The sequence below is a fragment of the Ursus maritimus genome, unplaced genomic scaffold (genome assembly GCF_017311325.1).
Source record: "Ursus maritimus isolate PB19 unplaced genomic scaffold, ASM1731132v1 scaffold_20, whole genome shotgun sequence".
Classification (NCBI taxonomy): Eukaryota; Metazoa; Chordata; class Mammalia; order Carnivora; family Ursidae; genus Ursus; species Ursus maritimus.
In genome coordinates, this window is record NW_024424453.1 from 54,972,580 (window position 1) to 54,994,276 (window position 21,697).

Sequence of the window (21,697 nt, forward strand, 5' to 3'; positions counted from 1 at the left end):
TTTTTTGTTTGGCTTTTTTCTCCTATCATGATGTTTTTCGGATTCATCCACATAGTTGCCTGTACAAGTAGAACCCAAGATGTCACTAACAGTTTGACAGTGTTAGATGGGGACAATTGTTCTACCAGTTGGCCTTCTGACCAGACACCCTCTAAAGCCTGGTACGTGGCCCTCTCTGCTCTTCTAAGTCAGTCTCTTTCCAGGGCCGAGCAAGTTCCTCTCCCAGAACTGCCCAGGCAGCCTCAGACAACCACCCAGATGGCCGCGGGGCCGTCACCCGGGTAGCCTCCCCTGAACAGCTGCCCTCTGCCCCCCACCCCCCATTACACTCAAAAGGAAACTGGCTCCTCCGCAGATCAGAATTCAGATTCGTTAAATTCCACGCATCCAATTGTACCCAAGTGTGTGTTTTGGTGTTGATATGCAGAGTCCTTAAGAAAACGTTAAAAGGGGGAAAAAAGTGGGGGGAAACCCAGACCTCACTGGCAGTGGATATCAGCCTCTGTTGAAACAGGATTCAAAATGAAATCTTTTCTTTTTTAAATAAACGGAAGAGTCGCTCTCAGCTCCTCGCTCTGGAGGTTTCAAAGGTCATCACACCGAAGCCCGGGGGCGTTCATCTCCCCAGCGGCATGGAGAAGGGAGGAGGTTGGAGGGAGGAGGGAGGGAGCACACAAAAGCGAGCCGTGCCGAGAGGGCTAATGTTTCCTGTTTGCCTGGAACCCCCTCCCCTGTGTCCCCTCCCCCAGCCCCCTCCCAGCACTCGGGCGGAAGTGAGTTTGCTCCTTTGGAGATTAAAAGGATTCCGAATTCCGATCAGTCCCAATAACCGGCGTACTGAGAGGAGAGGAGAAGGAGAAGGAGGAAGAGGCGGCAAAGCAGAGAAAGAGGGGGCACGCGCGCGCGTGCACGCACTCGGCCCGAATTGGGGGAGTTGTGCAAAGCCCCAGGAGGCCAGAGCGCACGGCGCGAGCAAAGGCCGGTAGGCGCAGCGCGGCCGGGGCCACCCGAGTCTTGCTCGGTGACTCGTTTCAGAAAGAAGATGACGCGGGCCAGCAGCGTTGGCCACGCGGCTCCCGAGCTCACCGAGCTGGGCCGTTGCCGGTTCCACTGATTCCAGCGCGGCCCGGAGGAGGCTCCGTCCCCGCGGCTCGGGATCGGAGGGGGGACCAGGGCGAGGGCGAAATGGCCCGATGACAAAGGAAATGTGATCCCCCTTCGCTGCCAAGGTTTCAGAGAGGACGGACGTGAGGAGGAGGAGGAGGGGCGCGGGGCGCGCGCGGAGCTCGGATAGCATTGCACGACGGCTCGCGCGGAGCGGGCAGCGGGTACATCTAATATCTTCCTGCCGATGAATAATTCAGGACGGCCCGCGGGGACCTGCGGCCCCGCGCTGCAACGCGGCTAAACCGGAGGGGAAGGAGCGCGCGCGGGAGGCGCCAGGGCCGGACGAGGCGGGGGCACGAGGGCCCGGGGCCGCGTGGGGCGCGCGTGCGTGTTAAGCGCCGGCAGCAGCGGCCGGGTTAGGCGGCGCGCGGGAGAATCGAGGCGCGTGGGACGCGCGTGCGTACTACACGCGTGCGGCCGCGGCCGGGCCCCCACTAGCTGCAGCTGCGGCGGGGCCGACCGCCCTGCAGGGGAGGCCGCGCCCGGCCGTGCGCAAGCCCTGAGCGCTGCACGCCGGGCCACCCAGGAGCCCCTGGCCGCCGCGTCATGCGGTGGGGCAGCCGGCGTCGCGCGGGGGGACACGGGCTTGGCGTCGCGCCGCTCCCGCCTTTACTAGTTTGGGGAGCTTTCGTCTCCCAAGAAGAGACTAACTAAATCTGTTGAAAGAAGAGCAACGCACCAAATACTCGCGGAGCCAAATTCTGCTTCACCCGCCGGGACTGGGATTGCACAGCCGACTCTACTTCGGGGGACTTAACCTCGGCTAGGGAGAACTACGCTCCAGCTGCTCCAGGGAATCCTCTGACCTCCCTGCCCCCGCTCGCCCCTCGCGTGTCGGGACTTGTTTCGGCGCTCCGGCTTCGAAAGGCACGCAGCCTCCGCGTCCTGCGGGAGCAATCTGTGTCGCCTCTGGATAGTGGCATTTGATGCCCGCAGCGTCGGGGCTGGCAGCGCGCGGGCCGGGCGCGACGAGGCCAAGCAGGCCGAGCCGCTCTGCAGCCGGCTCCTGGATCGCAGGCCCGATCGATGCATTTTTCTGAGTGAGTCGGCGGCTCCTCCACCCACCTCGGCCGTTTTCTCCTATCCTCCTCCTCTTCCTCTCTGGTCTCCTCCCTCCTCCGAGTTGGCTTGCAAATGGCTTCGTTCCCCGAGACCGACTTCCAGATCTGCCTGTTGTGCAAGGAGATGTGCGGCTCGCCGGCGCCGCTCTCCTCCAACTCGTCTGCATCGTCGTCGTCCTCGCAGACGTCCACGTCGTCGGGTGGCGGCGGCGGGGGTCCGGGGGCCGCGGCGCGCCGCCTGCACGTCCTGCCCTGCCTGCACGCCTTCTGCCGCCCGTGCCTCGAGGCGCACCGGCTGCCGGCGGCTGGCAGCAGCGCTCCGGGAGAGCCACTCAAGCTGCGCTGCCCCGTGTGCGACCAGAAAGTAGTGCTGGCCGAGGCGGCGGGCATGGATGCGCTTCCCTCGTCCGCCTTCCTACTCAGCAACCTGCTCGACGCCGTGGTGGCCACGGCCGACGAGCCGCCGCCCAAGAACGGGCGTGCCGGAGCCCCGGCGGGCGCAGGCGGCCACAGCAACCACCGGCACCACGCGCACCACGCGCACCCGCGCGCGTCCGCCTCGGCCCAGCCGCCACTCCCGCCGGCGCCGCCACCGCCCGCGCCTTCCCGCTCTGCGCCGGGCGGCCCGGCGGCCTCTCCGTCTGCGCTGCTGCTGCGCCGGCCTCACGGCTGCAGCTCCTGCGACGAGGGCAACGCGGCCTCGTCGCGCTGCCTGGACTGCCAGGAGCACCTGTGCGACAACTGCGTCCGCGCGCACCAGCGCGTGCGCCTCACTAAGGACCACTACATCGAGCGCGGCCCGCCAGGTCCCGCGGCCGCGGCCGCGGCGCAGCAGCTCGGGCTCGGGCCACCCTTCCCCGGCGCGCCCTTCTCCATCCTGTCGGTGTTCCCCGAGCGCCTCGGTTTCTGCCAGCACCACGACGATGAGGTGAGTGCGCGGGCGGCTTCCTTGGGGGCTGCGCCGGGGCGGGGGCGTGGGCGTGGGCGGGGCGGGGGTTTGTGTCCACCTAGGACACGCGTGCTTGCACGCCGAAGACCTCCGGACCGGTCCCAACGCGGGGGGCGGGGGTGCTCTCTGGATTTTTTTCTTCTGACTGCGTGGCGGTCGTTGCCACCAAGTAGCATTACCTGGGAAGTGTGTGTGTAGAAGTCTGGCTTTGGTGTGCTTGGTGCGAGGGACCGCGGATGAGTTCCAGGACGTGGAGTCCCCTCTTTACCACATCTAGTTTTCTGCATGGCAAATTGTGCCAACCGTTGTCTGCAATCAGCATGAGCTGGGAAAAGCTACGGCGTGTGTGTGTGTGTAGGGCTGATCTTGGTGTGCGAGGGTTTCCCTCCCCCTTCCTTACCTTGATGGTTCTCGAGGTTTGAGAATACCCCCTCTTTGTGGATTTTGATTTCCTCATTTCTGTTTGACAAAATGTGCAAGCTGTTAAGATGCGGGATGGAAGAGAGTCTGTATCGGTGTAGACGTGGTCTTCTTGTACAGGCACACAACAGGCCTCCCAGAGTACTGAGTGCCCTCCTTTAGCATATTTTCTCATTTTTTGTCAGACCCGTAGATTGTGGGCTTTTAGGTGGGTATGAATGGAGATGGGTGAGTGGGTGTGGAGTGTGTGTGTCTGTGTAGACCTGTTTTCCACGTGCGCGCTTGTGTGAGGCGGAATAGGGGGACCTTGCCCACTGACCTCACCGAGCTGGGAGCCCCTTGGGCCGCTCCCGCCTGCCCCGACTTCGATCCCTACAGGAACTGGTTTCCCTGGTTGGGGAGGTGTCTCCACCCCGGGGGTCAGCCCGGGCTGGACTTACCGTGGAGAAAAACCAGACCCATCTGCAGCGGCTCGAACCCGGGGGTGCGCAGAGTCCGAGGGCTGCACTGCAGCCTTTGGGTTTGGGTTCTCTTTTTTGGCTGTCGAATAAACCTTTCTTATTCTTTCACCGTGTGAGACCTTCCACTTACCTGAGCCCACTACAGTATGGGACCAAAAATTTTGAGCGGGCTCTCGTGGGAGGGTCGGTAATTTAAGCCATCTACCTGTAGACCCGTGAGATGTGGTGTGTGTGATCGCTGTGTTCTTGCCTTGGAGGGAGAGCAGATGGCAGAGGTTTTAAAAATCCTAGTGGGAGTTGCTGCTTGCGAGTTGGAGCGGGCTTGCTGGTACCGAGAAAGGCAGAGGCTTGCACAGCGCAGCCTTTTCCACTCCTAACCTGTTATTTGGGGAGGAGGGCGGAGCTATTGCCTGATGGCCTTAAGCCGGCGTCTCCTATTGGAAAAAAGTTGAAATTCTAATCTACTTGTTATGGGCGCCGCATTTTAAGTTTCCTTCTAGGTATTAAGCCAGGGGGCATTCTTTTCCTTCGTTTTTAAGCTTTGAGTAGACTCATCTTAAAAGTTTCCACATTCGTGGGTGAATGTTTGTAGTATGTTCTTTTCATCACTTTTAGAAAAATGAATGATGGAGCTAAATACCAATCTTGAAGCTCAGGAATGAAAAGATGGAGTCAAATCACTTGAAGATTAGGGTCAAATGGGGGGGGGGCAGTGAAGGGAGGGAAAGAGCGTCTTGAATCCGCCATAGTTTCCCTCCTGGGAGGGGCCGTTGATTGAATTCTCCCTCCCAGCAGTTGAGTTTAAGTGTCAGGTTTTATTTATATTCCCAGTTAAAGATCCACATTCGTTTTATTTGGGCTAAAACAGAAGATGCTCAGTGTTGCCAGACTTGTAAAAGGCTTATACTTGTAAAAGATTTATATACTTTTAAAATTATAAAACTATTCAAATGGTGTGGGAGAGTGTAAAGTGAGAAGTGAAGCTCCCCTCACCCTGGAGGTTCCTGGATGCCTTGAAAATTCACTTTGGATGTTGTGCAATACTAGGTTGAATTCTGGCAAAGACATTAAGATATTACACTGTTTAAATATTCTTTAGAAAATGTAATTTTCTATTTTGAGCAGAATTCTGCTTCCCCTCACTCATTTAAAGAAGAGAACTTGGAAATTAATTTTTAGACCTTTAATCATCTCTGCATTTAGAGTGCTAGAAATTTTGAGTTTAAAGGTGACAAACCAATGCTGCGAATAAAGGACCCAAGTGTTAGAGAAAGCACCAGGTTCATATAGGAGTCCCAGTCACAAATTCTTTCTTCCCTTCTAAGAAAGTGATTGGAGACCGTTTGGGAATACTGTTCTTTAAAAAAAAAATATGCTTCTGCCTGGGAAAGGAGCATGAAGGCATTTTGGAAGGTGACTGTCTTTATTTGATTGTGATGGTTGGAATCTCTAAACCTGCGTATTTTTCTGTATTCCTAGTCTACCTCGATTTTCACAATGTGCTTCTCTACTGAGTTGCTTTCTGTGTCAGCAGGCTCCATTAAATAATTCAGGGGGCCCCTGCCTTACAGTAATGCCACCTGACCTTGGGAAGGAGACTGGGACCCTGGCTTTACCCCCTTTAATTTAAGGGAGGGTGCTTCCAACAGTTGGACACCCAGGGATGCTGAGGCAGCCAGTAGGGCTCTTTACCCACCACTTTCCATAAGAATCCCCCTAGAAGCAGCTCCTCAGGATTGGCATGGTGTTTTGAGAACTTGGTTTAAAAAGTACTTGCAAAACCTCAAGGGAATTGGGTTTTCCTACAAAATGATAAAGGAATTGTGTCTCATTTAAAAAAAACGTATTTTGGGTCTTTCGCTGGTTTTGTGCCTCATTGGTCAGTTCAAAGGCCTGCTGACGCCAGGCTGGAGGGGCAGGCAGGCCGGGAAGTGCGGGCCCGCGGGCCCGGGGCCGCTGGCCGCTGGCCGCGCGGCGGTCAAGACAGGCGGGGGCCCGGGAGGCGGAGGAGGCGGCGCGGCTGTGGACCTCCGCCGCGACAGGGCGAGCCTCGGGCCGCCTCCGCCGTGGGGACGCGGCTGGACGGTGGCCTCTCCTCTTCCCCGCGGGCACCGCGAGGAGAAAGCGTGCTCGAGAAAAGGGTCTGCACGAATTTTGGTGGAAGAGTTGAGGAGTCAGCGCGTCTTGAGCACGCTGCTGCGGCTGCTTGAGGAGTGCCCTTATTGTATGGATGTGTAGGACGGGAGCCCTGTGCTGCCTGGGAGGCGACCCTGGAAGCACAAATCTCGGCGAGGGGGCGGCCACGGTGTGTGTATGCGCGTGTCGAAGGGCCGGACATCAGCATTCTGTAACTGGCAGGAAGCAGAGTGGGGTCTGAGCAGGTTCTGTCCCCAGGAAAGGCCCTGTCATTAGCGACGTGGGGCGGTGGGGGTGACCCAGTTGCCATCTTGAGCCGAGGGCAACATTGTAGCCCAGCCCACCGACGATGGCAATATTGTTCCCAGTTAGGCAGGGCCAGCAGGAGCGGATTTTCCTGAGTCTCCAGGATGGAAAACGGGGTGCAGGTGCTGATACAATTTATATTTAGTCTCTGCGTTGGGCTTACAAGATAAAGTTTCCTAGAAATAGTGAGTTCTGGAATTCCAACCCAATATAATCCTGAATAATGACCCATCCATCCTAGGCTTGGGGACTGTCTTTCCCTGGGAAACCACTCAAACCACTTTGAGGAAGGCTGTTTGCTGTCTTACAAAAATTGGTTGTGGAATGAATTCTGTCTCGTAACTTATTTTGAGTAAGTTCAGTCGTGATGAATGGGGGATATTACCAGTACTGGTACCAACATATTGTACTTTCCTGCAGTTTAAGGTTTTTCAGGCGCGCATCCCCAGCGTAAGCATGTTTGAAACTGTATATATGTGCTCTGTAAATTACAAAATGTATACGAAAAGACATTTTGTTAAGGACAAGAGGGAAAAAATGAAATGTGTGTTCTAGTATTTCTGCACCCCATCTTCAACCTGCTCTTACATGATTTGGTGAATGTATGTCTGCTTAACACATATATGTCCTCCATTTGCCAGAAAACGAAACTTCCCATACATTCATTCCTTGGAAATAATTGGAGCTTGACGCTTTGAATCCAGTTTAGTAGGTAATGCCTATAGGTTGAAGTCTCTTGAATTAAAAAAAAATACTTGAAGGTCTATGGGAGAGAAATGTTCATTATTGGTATCTTAATTCCTTAGCCTTGAATGTAGTAGTCTGTGGGCTTTTTAAATTTGAGCTGAGGAATGTGCCCAGCCTTCCATTAAAGTGCATGGGGATGGATTTTATCAACATGGATCAGGGAAGTGGGTCAGGGCTAGTTTGGCAAGCCTGTGCTCATGAGGTTACCTCACAGGCATAAGCTCATCTGAAATGTGCTAGTAATATTTGAGGCTGTTGTGGTATCAGCAGTCTGGGGAACCTTTTGCGACTGCTTTTTCTTCCTAAAAAGTGAACAACACTGGTTTTAGGGTAGCATAGACTTGCTTTAGGTCTGCAACATTTTTATTTCCAATGCTCACAAATGTATTTTTTTGGAAACAGTGAAGATATTTTAGGAAGAAAACAGGCACTTTGTCCTAGACGGAAGTTTTTCAGTTGATATTACTATACATTCTTTATGATTCAGATGTTTTCAAGTTAAATACTAGGACATGGAATAAAGAAATCTGGAAAGTGTTTGAAGACAAGAATAAAATTTCCTTTATACACACCCCAATTCTCCCTCCCATTTTAGCTACTTATAAATGCTATTTTTAGAGTCCTTTCAGATTGCAGGACACTAAAACCAGTATTAAAATGTATAGTTTCCTAAAGCATTACTTAAAATGGAAACAACTTTCTTGTCACATACAAAATTGTGAGCATATCTATTTAACTTTTTATGTTGTCATTTTACAAACATTGTATATATATTGAAAGGGAGTTAGCTTTTGGGGGAAGCTATAAATGAGGAGGTGAAATAGTTAAAATGCTTTTGTTGGTTGAAGTAGTTTGCCAGGAGAAAAAAGGGTTTATAAGTTTTCCTAATTAAAGAGAAGTTTTAACTTAACAAATAATTCCATACCTCTAAAATTTAACCCTCCCCTCCCCAATTTTATTTTCTCTGATGCTAACTAAAAAGTCACATGGTTTGGTTGGTCTTGCCATTTCTCCATCTCAGTTTCTCACACAGGGCAGGGTTTATTTTAGATGCATTCATTCTTAGTGAATAAAGGACCATTTTGGTGTCATTCTTCCTGACACTTAAGCAAAAGGTTGAGAAGTATCTTACCATGCAGGCGGTTTCAAAGTAGTGTTCCCTCCCCCCAACACTAACAAAGAGTTAGAGGCTTGGCCCGGTAAGGCTGTTTTTGCCATCTCTGTTATTTTGCAAGAGAAAGATATTGATAAAGAATTACAGTTGCCTAAAGGGAGCAAAATGGCCACCCATTGCAGCCCACTCTTCTCCCCTTTCTCTTGACCTTTCAAGCATTGTGACTTGCAAGAGGAAGCTTGATTCGTCTTTCCTCTTCAGTTGATGTGACCTCGTGCTTGTTCAGTACTAAATTATTCCTCTCCCTTTGAGGTTTTGTCTATACCCACAAACCGAGTTGACTGAAACCAGATTGACTATTTTGACTGACAAGACTCCAGAAAAATTGGGGAGGGACGGGGGTTGAATGCTGGCTATTTACATCTGAAACTAGGTGACTTTAACCTTGTTCCAGTGTAATTCTTTCCTTCAAGATGCCAGCTCCAGCTTCCCTGAAGGTTGGGTGCAGTGATATGATGGAAGATCCCAAATCCTGGGTTTCATTTCCCATTGAAACTCAGCTGAGATTTTGGGAGATCCATATTTAATCTGAAGACTTCCGGCCAATATTTTGTTTTGTCCCCGTTAATGTGGAATACCCAATAATCTCAGTCAGTTCCTTACCTGAGCAGCAGATCCCACCATGTGAGGTCTTTTTTAAATGAATCTGTGTAATGATCCCAGTTTAATGACCAAAAGGCAAAAAAATTGGCAGCCAGTTGTAATATGTTCAAAAACAAACACTTTCCACACAAATGCCCTAAGGAAGTGGTAATCTTTAGTGATAAAGTTATTGTTGTCAGTAATACATTAGCAAATGAAGTTATAAATATTGAGCTTTGTCTTGAAAAAGGGGGTAATTCTCAATTGTGATTTATCCAGACAGGCTTCTGCAGAATAGCACATTCTGTCAACATTAATGGAATTTGAATGAAGCAGAGCAGTGTACATAAAAGAGAATGAGGTGGGTCAAGGTCAGTTGTGAAGACTGAGGTCATTCTCTGTGGCTCTGACACCTTGTGGATTTTGAGGGCCCCTGAATGAGCTCTGGACCCCGAGCTGGTGAGGAACCCGTGGGACTAGGACAGGAGCTCCTGTGCCTTCCTAAATATGTGTCAGCCACTGTATCCTCTTTGGTTGTTACTTTTGGAAAGCCTGGCCAGCCATTTCCTTCTAGCCTTAACCATTTGCAGTTAAAAAAGGTTTTCTTGAAATACCAGTGGGTTTGGAGAACTTCTTTCATACTCTTTGACTAACGGGGATAATGATGAAAATGCTATTTTATTAAACAGTCTATGCATCCAGGGGCGCCTGCCTGCTCAGTCAGAGCAGCATGAGACTTCTTGATCTCAGGGTCATGAGTTTGAGCCTTACAGTGGGTGTGGTGTAGAGATTGCTTTAAAACATGTATTTTTGGGACACCTGGGTGGCTCACTTGGTTGAGCATCTGCCTTCGGCCCAGGTCGTGATCTCCGTCAGGGTCCTGGGATCTGGCCCCACATCGGGCTTCCCTGCTCAGTAGTGAGTCTGTTTCTCCTTCTTTCTCTGTCCCTCTACCTGCTTGTGCTTGCTTTCTCTGTCAAATAAATAAAATCTTCTAAAAAAACCCACAATTTTAAAAAATTTTTATTTATTTTAAGTAATTCCTACATCCAGCATGGAACTCAAACTCAAGACTCCGAGATCAAGAAATTGCATGCTCCTCTTACTGAGCCAGGTGCCCATAAAATAAAATCTTAAAAAAAACCCCCACAAAACCTACGCACTTAGATTTTGCTGCTAATAAGGCTCTGGGACTGCTTCAGCACAGGTGTTTTTAAAATGAGAATTGTAACTAGCTGGCCGTCCTCATTAGGGTGTGTTCAGACCACATCCACAATCTTGGGTCTGCGCCTTCTGCTTCTCTTTGGGATCAAGGTCAGAGGGAGAGCTTTCTCTCTTAAGACCATCTATGGGCTTGTACCAAAAATGTAGCCGCAAGAAGATGTGGACAAGTGTGGAGCAGAAAAACGGATGTGGTAGAGATAGTTTTACTAGTAGTTTCCTGTGGAAGGGTTCCTATGGTTGGGGTGATGGAGCTGGTGCGTCTGGTGCAGAACTGCAGACTGAGTGAGGTGCTGCCCCTGGCGTGCTCCAGGGTTGCTGGGGTGAGGTATGTGGATGCCGTTACACAGCAGCTCACAAGATTGAGCACATCTTCTCTCCCTCTTGTCACAGTCTAACCAGGGACTCATCTGGCAAAGCAGAGATGTGGTTTGCTCAGTCCCTGCCTCCCCCTTCCCCCAAAAAAATTCACAAAGGAGGGGACACCAGGAGTTTGGATTTGGGGCTGAGAGACCATAACTCCGCAAGCAGCATAGCTGGAAAGATGACATCCCGGTTGGGCCATTGCTTGTGGCAGGCACCACCTGACTTGATTCCATTCGAAACTCCATGAAAATATGGGGAGGATCTCAGACTCGTAAGAACCAGAATGTGTGCAAAGTTAGCTTTGCTGTTCTCTGAGTGCCGTGAATGTTCTCTACACCCAGCTGGCTGCTGACTGCTGCCAGCAGGTCGCACTGTCGACATGCAGCCCCACACCCGGCAGCCAGCTCTTGCCATTCGAGTTCTGTGCTAACCGGGAGAGACTGCTATTTTTGTTCCCAAATCCCTTCATGTCCATTGTACTTGGTGTCATCACACAGTTTAAGGAAAAATGAAATGACTGCAGAAAATGTCTATGAAAAGTGATTTGGTAAAAATTGGACGCCCTGGGGAAACAGCAGAATAGCCCCCAATCCTTTTGCCCATGGAATTTACACAGCCAATTTGAGATTGAGGGATTCCCTGCCTTCCCCAGTGGCCTTGATTTGGTTCTGACCCTTAAGTGGGGCTGCTGCTGGTACATGGAGGGGGTATCTGTGGATGGCTGCCTCCGGCTATCTCCCTAGTGTGAACTAGACTATCCAGCCCACGGTGGCTATAATCTTGAGAGGGGGAGGCTCCGTACAAGCTACAGGACAGAGCTCCCCCTTTCCCTGTTTCCCCTCCCTCTCCTCAGCCTTGAAGAGGTCCAGAACCGCCCCCCCCCCCAACAACATGCTTTGCAGTTTCTGCTGCAGAACTGCTGAGTGAAGGAAGGCCTCACGTCTAGTCTGGTGATTTCCTATTTTGGTTTTTCGGTATTCGTTTTTGCTTACTGAGGTACAATTGCCATATTGTAAAATTCACGTTTTTTTTAGTGTACAGTTCTGCCCATTTTGATGAGTTTATACAGTGTGTGAGAACTACCACAGTCAAAATACAGAATGGTTTCATCACTTTCAAAATGCCCCATCCCTCCAGCCTCAGGCAACACCGATCTGTTCTCCAGGCCTATCGTTTGTCTGTTCTGGAATGTCAGAACATGGAATGACGCAGAGTTGAAGACTTTCAAGTCAGGTTTTTTCAGTGCGCATAATGCAGTCCATCCACATTGCTGCAGGTGTCCACAATTCCTCCCTTTTTACTCCTGTGTAGTATTCCATGGTACAGGGTACCACACTGTAGACAGTGACCAGCTGAGGGGCCTGTGTTTCCTGTTATTGGCGGTTGTGAAGATGTCCTGCCTGGAATATGTGCAGTGCTGCCTTGAGTGCCCATGGTCCATGTGGTCCAGTCTTGTGCTGGAGTGCCCCTTCTGATCCAGCAGCTTTGTGGGTGACCTTGTGTGCCTTTGAACCTCAGTTTCCCCATCACTCTACAGAGATTGTGACATTTGCGCTAGACTGCCTGGGCTGACTTTTGAGAATCAAATGAAGTACTTTCTGATAAAAAAATTGGAGCGTGCCCTGTACATAAATATAAGTGAAGAAATTTGAAGTGTAAAGTGAAGGAACTGATTCGGGGCCAGTGGAATCACCAGCTAGCTACCTGCCAGTCCTGCTCTTTATTTTTAATAATCATTTGGGGGAATCCTCCCACCCTTTTAATTGAAGTATAGTTGGCACATGGTGTGACGTTAATTTCAGGTGTACAGCATAGTGAATGGACAACTATATGTTATGTTCTTTTTTTATTTTTATTTTTTTATTTATTTGACTGAGAGACAGCCAGGGAGAGAGGGAACACAAGCAGGGGGAGTGGGAGAGGAAGAAGCAGGCTCCCAGCGGAGCAGGGAGCCCGATGTGGGGCTGGATCCCAGGACCCTGGGATCACGCCTTGAGCTGAAGGCAGACGCTTAACGACTGAGCCACCCAGGCGCCCCTGTACGTTATGTTTTGCTCACTGAAAATGTAGCTCCCATCTGTCGTCATGCAGCAGTATTACAACACCATTGACTGTATTCCCCATGCTGTACTTTTTATCCCCATGACTTACTCATTCCATAGTTGGAAGCCCATACCTCCCACTCCCTTGCACCACTTCCCCATGGTTTTATTTCCTTTGTTTTTTGTTAGCTTTATCAGAGCTTTCACAGATTTAGAGGAATATTCTAAAAGGGAAACTTACTTTACCAATGTATTTGGATTTTTAAAAAAGCCACATGGGAGCAAATAAAAAATAAAAATTGTAGTCCTAGTCAGCTGTGGGCCAACTGTAGTATCTGGAGCTTGGAGGGAATCTTGGAAAGAATCCCCACATAGTACTGATGAACTAAGGTTTAAGAATCTCCCCTTTTAATTCACCTGAAAGTAGGGGAGAAGGTGTTTTTGTGTTAGGATATATTCTTGTTGAAAACTGGAAACCAATCATGAAGGGGCAGCAAAATCTCTACTAGCAAAAGAGATAGTGTTAATTCTAGGCAACATTTGGGACTTGCCACAATAGCTATTAATTTTGCAATTGTATTCATCCTTAAGTGCGATAAATAGATGTGCCTTTATATGTAAGAACTGAAGTTAATACTTATTTCATCTGCAGCATCTTTCTTTACTGTTGGTTATTTGCTAACTAAATTGTGTGTAATACTGTTAATTATATATACAAATGTTAGTAACATACAAATACATGCAAAGAAAGGCACTATAAATATTTGGCCATGTCAGACTGAAAGTATGCTTCAGGTTTAAAGTTTCAAAACAAAAATTCCTTCTCAGGGAAGGTTGGTGTTCATATTTGGTGTTTTTAGCATTCATATTCTGATTTTTTTCCTCCCTTTGATTGTGTAAGGTCTCCTGCAAAACCAAGCACAAAATCTTAGTGACAGCCCGCTCAGTTCATCAGTGCCTATTTTGTTCTAGCCCCATAGAACTTATTTTCAGGGGTTTTTGTTTGTCAGGATGCAAAACCAGTTCTCCTCTTCTCCACTCAAAAAGGTATGAAAAGCAAATAAATCTGAATAAAATTAAGAAACCGTGTGCAAGATCAAATTATGAAGATGAGGGGGGAGGGGACGTCTAGCTCTGGTTTAGGGAAAAAGTTGGGTTTCAGGCTCTTGGGTTCCCATTGTTTGCGTGTAACAGTTTTTTCATGTGTGATTTGATGGAGAGGGGTGTTGCATGGGGGGACCCCAGAATGTTTAAGGTAAAACATTCTCCATGGGTTCAGCAGATAAGAGAACAAAGTCTACAAAGCTAACTTGGAGGTCCCTGTCCTGCCTGCCAGGCCCCTCTCATTTTAGTTCCTTGACTTGCAGGCAGCACTTTTAAGAGTTGTCCCTGTGAGAGGGTCCTCACCAGCTCTTGGTGCTAGAGGCGGACAGGTTTGCCTACAGTGAACTAAGAGGAACCCAAATGAATGAGTGCGTAATAAAAACTATGGAACATTGGCAACTTGATGGGTGGGGGGTGGAGGGAAAGTAACAATTAAAAAAAAAAATCGATGTTCTTTTGGGGTGCCTGGATGGCTTAGTTGGCTCAGGTCATGGTCTCAGGGTCATGGGATCTATCCCTGTGTCATCCCTGGATGGGGCTCTGCACGCAGCGGGGAGTCTACTTGAGGAATCTTTACCTCTCTCTCTCCTTCTCCCCTGCTTGTACTCTCTCTCTTTCAAATACGTAAACAAATCTTTAACAACATTGAATTTTTTTTTAAATCTCACAGCACTTGTCATTTGGGGTTGTAATTTTTCTGAACGTGTATATACCTGTGACTGTATTTATTTGACCTTTCATTCCTTCCTTCCTTTACCATCCTCATCTTTTGTAGCTGCTGGATGAATGGAAAATTGAGATTTTCCTCAGGGCTATCTTGTATTCTATTGCCAGGAGGCAATTTGGACCAGTTAATTGTGATTTAGCTATAAGTAATACATGAATGTGTCTATGTTGTGATTATCTGTAAATTTTTTTTTTAAGATTTTATTTATTTATTAGAGAGAGAGAAGCAAACACAAGAGCTGAGAGTGAGAGTGAGAGGCAGAGGGAGAGGGAGAAGCAGACTCCTCGCTGCACAGGGAATCCCATGCGGAAAGAGAACCCTGAGATCATGACCTGAGCCGCAGGCAGACGCTTGAACGACTGAGACACCCAGGCACCCCATATGTAAAATTTTTTTTAAAGTGTGTGCCCAGTCCTACTTGTTCCCTAAGTGTGTCATCCCTAAGTGTGTCATCCCTAAGTGTGTCATCCCTAAGTGTGTCATCCCTAAGTGTGTCATCCCTAAGTGTGTCCTAAGTGTGTCATCCCTAAGTGTGTCATCCCTAAGTGTGTCATCCCTAAGTGTGTCATCCCTAAGTGTGTCATCTGGGTTTCTGTGCATTTTCTTCCAAATCCTTTCGACATCCATTCGCGCGCATGCGCACACACACACACACACACACGAGCCTATGGAAATGGAGCCATAAGAAGATGTCGACATTTTCCTGTACTGACTTGCGGGTCGTTAGTGCTCTGCACTTGGTGTTCATAGCGTGGAATTTATTTAGCTGGCCTCTTACTTGGATTTTCTCTACATTTGGCTCTTGCCTTCACTGTGCAGGGCCTGGTGTCCCTATTACTTCTAGCAGGAAGACCCTCCTCCACCCCCAGCCAAGGAATTGCTAGAACCTGAGAGGTACATTTGTAATGTTAATTTGCTCCTAAGAGCCTGCCTCCCACCAGTCACATTTCCTTCCCGCCCCACCGGTCCTTGTAGCCCTCAATCTAATGGGAGAGAAATGGCTCGTCCTGTTGTTTTACTTTGCATTTCCGCGATTACTGTGCGGGGAGCGTCTTTTCATATGCTCATTGGCCATTTGTGTTTCCTCCCTGAATTGCCTTGGTTCCTGGGCCTGTCTCTCCTGGGTTTTTAAAAAAATCAATTTGTTGGCATTTTGAATAATACAGAGTACTAGCTCTCTGCAGAGGATATCTCAGAGTCCATGTTGGCCTCAATTTAGTTAAGCTTGGTAGACATTTTACATTTTTGCATGGTTGGCGGTAGTCTTGTAATTGCCTACAGTTTGTGTCTGTAATCCCGCTTTAGGATATATTCTTGGTATATTATATGAAGTGGGATTTACACAAATGCACCTAATGTCCTGTTAGCAAATAGTCTTATTACCCCCCCCCTTTTCTGAACCTCACATTTGTGGGAAACCTTTCTGAATGTAGCTGTTGGCTGGGGGTGAAGAGTGGGTATATTAAGGCTATTACAACTAGCTTGCAGTTTGTGTTGGCTGAGTGTTCGTGCTTTGTGGCCATATACCAGTGATCTTTTAAAAATCTCTTCGATGTGCCCTGTTGTCCCTCTTAAGTAGCTAAAAAAAAATATAACTTGTTAATTCCATTCCCCAAATGTAACTACTGACGGTTTGGATTGTATCAGTGGTTGTATTTCTTAGGCCTGTGCAACATTATCTTTATGGCTGTATCATTTAATTATGATAATCACAAATGATAAAGTTGTTTTGAAGTGTCATTTATCTGTATACTGTAGTTACAGTTCCACATTCTGCTTTGTTTTTTTACATCTAATAATACACCTGGCACATCCATGTATGTGAAAAAAATACACAGGTCATTTACTCATCTTTACTGAGGTTTAGTTTAGGGACAAACGCACTCGTTTTAAGCACACATTTTGATGAGTTCTGACAAATTTATACACCACCGCCACCATCAAGACAGAACATTTCTGCCATCCCAGAAAGTTCCCGTGCTGCGGTAGCTTTCAGTGCTAATCTCTGGAGAATTTGGCCTGCTACTTTGGTCATGGGTCTTGATGGTTTACGGAAACTCGAGTAAGCCATAGGACTTTGGATGTGAATGAATCTCTAATGATGGAAGGTCGCAAGGTCTGATGCCTTGGTTTATTGCTGATGCAAGATAGCTGTAAAACTCCCTAAAATCTTTACCTCCGAGGCATTTTAGCCTCTGAAGGCACATATTCTTTTTCTGTTTTAAACGGTTGCTGTTCCAGGGCCACAATGCAATTGGCCAGAGTACATTGTTTTCCAATGAGCAGATGCCTGCTGGGAGGCAGATTCCTCAAGGATTGCTTGGAAAATGTGGAAGTGAAGTCCATCCAATCAACACACTCCAGCTTTGAGCATCTGCCATGTGCCTGGCTCTCCGGGTGTTTGAGGACACAAAGGACCAAATCAGAGGTTGCCTTCTGGGGACCCTTACATCACTATAAAGGGAAATAGAATTACTGGGAATTTCAAGTACAGTGTGAATAATGTACATGTAAAGTACTAAAGTAGTTTTGGTTAGATATTATGCTTTTTAAAATTTTTTATGCTTCTGTTTTGTGTGTGTGTGTGCGTGTGTGTGTGTTATAGTCAAGGGCTCAAAAAGAGTATGTGGTGAAGTCTTAATGACTGAGTGGCAGCTTCCTGTGTTCTTCCAGAGGGGGTGGTTACAGGGGAGCTAACAGCTATCTTGTCCTTGGAGTCTAGGCCCCTGGTAGTGAACACTCTTTTTTTTTTTTTTTTAAAGATTTTATTTATTTATTTGAGAGACAGAGAATGAACAGTGGGGAGGGGCAGAGAGAGGGAGAAGCAAGACTCCCTGCTGAGCAGGGAGCCCAACGCTGGGCTCAGTTCCAGGACCCTGAGATCATGACCTGAGCTGACAGCAGGCGCTTACCCGACTGAGCCACTCAGGCACCGTGGTAGTGAACGCTTCTGAGAAAGTTCATGTCTTTTCCAGGCCTGCCAGTTCAGTTGGAGGTGACAGGTTGGTGGCGTCCATTCCCAAAGATTCTGCCTTTGAGAAAAAAAAAAATTGGTTTTGAGCTTCCTGGAAAATTTAAATTTACAAGGGAAATTTCACTTTGGGGTTGAGGGCAGTTAATGGACCAATTGTTATGTATCATTCAGAACTGCCTTTCACTGGATGACATGTAAACCCCAAATCCAAGAACTTTGCCGTAGGTTTTAGGCAGTTTCCTTTGTGCAGAACTATTAAATCTTCAGTGTAGAAGGTTGATTATTTTGGGGGGGGAGGGGTTCCTAACAGCCTGACACTAGCAAGATTCATAGTCAGTTTCTCTACTTTTCCTCCTGTCTAGCGTGGTCCCTAGCCCCCAGTGAGAACTGGGTCTGTTGAAGGAGGTAGTCGTGCTCTGGAGCTGAAACTGAGTAAGAGTTGGATACTGTGGGGACTGGTTGCAAGGCTTGAAAGCACACTATCCCAAAGGGGTTGGGGGGTTCCGGTGGGTGGTGTCCAGGTAAAGGGGAGGAGGACCACTTGTGCTGCTTCAGGAAGAAAGACCTTGGGAGCCTTTTGAGGAGCGAGCTGGGTATTTGAAAAACTTGGAAGCACTTTGCTGAGGAATCCATTGGTGATTAGAACTTTATCTGCAAAGCAAATGTTCAACCAGTGTTTACGGAGTTCATTCAGACAGGCTCCAGGGAGCTGTAGGGCCCCATTTAAAACCTTTGGTTGGGGATAGTGAAAGGCGACTTTCATGGGAATACAGTCACCCTTGGAACCACCTCTGCCCTCGGAGCAAAAGAGAATCTTGCTGTTGTGTAAGTCTGCCCCAAAACTCCTTTGAAAGCCCAAGTGTCCTCTCCCTTTGAAGCTGTCTGAAGATCCTGTCCACTGTGCTGGTAGGAGTGGGTGCCCCAGCATGCAGAGGGAGAAGAGGTTGCTTTCTTCAGTCCCTATTCCCCGCCTACTCTCTACTTCCAAAGGTCCTTTTCGCTGGGGATCCCTGATTGGAAGGAGTCTGCTTGGAATCCTCAGCTATGGTGATGCAGGAGCTGCAGTTTAAAAAACAAGCCAACAAAACCCACCTTCTATGTTTTGAAGGACAGTAAAATGTTTGCATTGGTTACAGTAAAAGCCGGTACACAGCATGAACACAAAGAAGACCCTGAAGATAAAGTTAATAATTACATTCAGAGGTTCTGGCCTGTTTCCTTTAGAGATTTTTCTCTCTTGACCTTTACTCCATCGTGGTTAGAGACTCAGCCCCCAAATCCTATTCCATGTTTGTAGGGTCCATTTTAATAGTTTCACTAGACTCTTTCCTTGGGTCTTCTCATTTCTCTGGCAGGACACTGGAGGAGTGGGCTTCCTAGAGCCCCTTGCTGGGGGCGCTTTTTTTCTGCCCAGGTTTGTTTGGATACCACCCCACCCCCCATGCTTGGGCAGCAGGAATTCCTCCCCGGGTTCTTTGTTCCTCCTGAAGGGCGGGAATGGCTGCCTCCTGGAATGTTGATCGCCTGGGCTTGAGTGGCCTTGTGTTTCTGCTCCTAGGGAGTTCTCAGGGCTCGAATCAAGTGGGGATGGGGGTGCATGCACCTCCTGGCTAGGTCACTCCTGATGGATTAAATGAAGCCAGTTTTTGTCCTAATCACAAACTAAAGACCCCCCCCCCCCGGGAAAAAACAAAACACAAGAGACCCCCGTGCTAAGCCAATGAAGAGTTCACCTAGCTGGGACCCTCTGGACTCATCAGGAAGCCTCCTGACCAGGATTGCCAGCATTAGCTCTGCCCCAGCCCCCCAGAATGCCCAGTTCATAAATAGTAAAGAATTTTTTTAGTATGAGTCTCTTCCATGTAATATTTGGGGCATACTTACACTAGATATTATTGTCTGTCTGAAATTAAGTGGACACTGCTGTATTTTATATGGCAGTTCTACTTTTGACACTCCTTTTAAAGCCACCAGGAGGGGCTGAAATCCCCAGCCTGAAAGACTGCTCCCCAAAGGATCCCTTCCTTTCTGCACTTGGGTCCTACAAACCCTTGCTGCAGGGTTCCTTATAGAACCTCTGTGATTTCCCCCACCCCCTATCCCTATAGGTCCTGATCAGGAATGGGGTGGGGAGGTGGCTGCAGAGTCTCACCTTGGAAACCAAATGCCAGCCCTGGAGAGGGATGAAGGCTTCCTTTCTACTGTTGCCAAACACTGAGGTCTTAGTGCCCCCCACAATAGACCAATGTGTTTATGAGGGTTCACAGTGGGACCCCCCCCCCACCATTTTACTGTCATGTCTTCAAGCATGTGGTCAGTAGTGTAGGGAGAGTAGTTCCTGGGTTTTCTAGAAGAGGATTTTTAGGGTGTAGGTTTTAGAAATTTGCTCCACACGCATGGAGGCATCCCACTTGGTTCTGGGCACCTGTGTCTGAGTGTCTACTTTGCTCCAGCATGAGACACTTCGTCGCTGTAGCATTTCAGCAGGGATTTTCACAGCTCAGGAAGAAGGGAAGGTCAGGGAGCAGGTTATATTGTGTGCTCGTAGCTCTACTTAAGGCTGCCCAGAAGGGGAGAATTTATAGGTTCCACTACTGTGTTGGGATTCGCTGCCAGGAAGACTCTTGGCCCTCTCAAACTGATGGTTTGACAATAAAATAATTCTGTAGTGTTGCTCATTTTGCTTTGACTGCCAGGAAGCTCTGAGCCAAACTTACGGTCTCAGTCCCGGAAGTCCCATGGACAAGCATCTCCTGTCTTGACTCAAGCTTGTTTCTACATGTTACTGGCTTTCTTTGTAAGCTGCTCTTCTTAGATATGGGTAAGAGTTGCTGAAATAAATTTCAATACAAATTGAGTGAAAGATGAGGGGTTTGTAAAGTGCCCAGGATAGGGCCAGTGTTCGATCCAGTCAATCTGGCTGATGAGTATGTAAAAGAATTAAGCCATTGTACCCGTGTAGTACTTGTCAGACAAGTGCGTAATCCTCCTGTATGCCCTGTCCCTCCCTGGACAGAGTTCAGACCCGAGCTGAGGAGTAGTGGGAGGCTTGCTAGAGTGTGCTTAGCAATTTAAGAAACCCCAGGGTTAGTCCTGTCTCTGAGCAGAGCAGAGCAGAGGCCCTGGCTGGATGTAGGATCTTCTGACCCAAGTCTCCCCACCCCCTCCCAGGAACCCTCTGCAATTTGGTAGAGCTTGAAACCCCTTCTTGAGGGGTGGGAGGAAGTGGTTAATCCCCACTTCCTTCCCTGGGAGTTTTATGGGCCTCTGGGAGCCCGCCTTATTCTGGCCTTAATGGTCATAAATGACCCTCTCCCAGGGCAGGGGCCAGGCCCCTATGAACCTTTACCCAGACTCTAGGCATTTAGGTGGTTAATAAATGCTTTTTGATGGTGATGCCCTTGGTCTTCTGTAATTGGGAGGTGGGGTGGGAAGTTTTGTGGGATTACCGGGGTGGTGGCTTGAGTTGGAGGCATTGTGAGTGAGCAAGCATTCCCTGGGTGCTGGAGCTAGGTTGGACTGAACTTGTATGGCATGGGGGTCCTAGCAGGGCTGGGCCTCACTCTCCTGGGGGATACTCTTGCTGCTGCCTGCAGTCCCCCAGATCTGGCCTGCTGCACGGTGGGGGTAGGGAGAGATGTGCTGGTAATCCCACCCTATTAGCTGTGTTTCATTCACCAGAGTTTTGGGATAGCAGTAAGCTTAATTTTTTATTTTATTTTTAATTTTTTTTTAGTAAACTCCATTTTTGTGGAACAACAATAAAAATAAACATTTGGGGTTGCCCAGCTCTTGTGACAGGCTTACAGAGTGGCTGGGATATTTGTCAAAATGGAATGGGTGCTGGGGTGTGCAGGACATTTAATCTTGATTAGGTGCAAAAAAGCTCTGGGAAGGAAATCTCTGGGCAGGCATCACCTCTCCTGCTAGCAGGTCCCTCTTTTCCCCTCCGCACTAATCCTCTGCCTCCCGTCCTGCAGGGTTTTAATTAACTGTGATTAATCTTCCCCTGGGAAACTTCCCGCCTGCCTGCTTATCCCGTTACCTGCTGGGTTTTCTGTTCCAGTCCAGCCAAGGACAAGGAACATTCTGAGAGGGGCTCTTTGCCCAAGGGCCATTAGAACCTCCCTAAATCTCTCCTGTCTTGCTGCTTTCTAGAAAGGTGCAGAACCGGCCCAGAAATCAACTAGAAAGCAACCAGGGCGTAGACAAGGGTTAACCTGGGCCCTCCTGCCCAGGAAACAGGGCAATCCTCCTTTG

General features: G+C 48.7%; 1 protein-coding gene across 1 annotated transcript in view; it reads left to right on the plus strand.

The window, feature by feature from the left end:
- The first annotated feature begins 2,301 nt into the window (after nucleotides 1-2,301).
- TRIM71 (tripartite motif containing 71) overlaps nucleotides 2,302-21,697 on the plus strand; it is a 61,266-nt gene continuing 41,870 nt past the window's right edge. Inside the window, exon 1 of the mRNA XM_040636993.1 lies at nucleotides 2,302-3,156. Within this exon, the coding sequence (XP_040492927.1) occupies nucleotides 2,302-3,156 (855 nt within the window). The remainder of the gene's footprint in view (nucleotides 3,157-21,697) is intronic.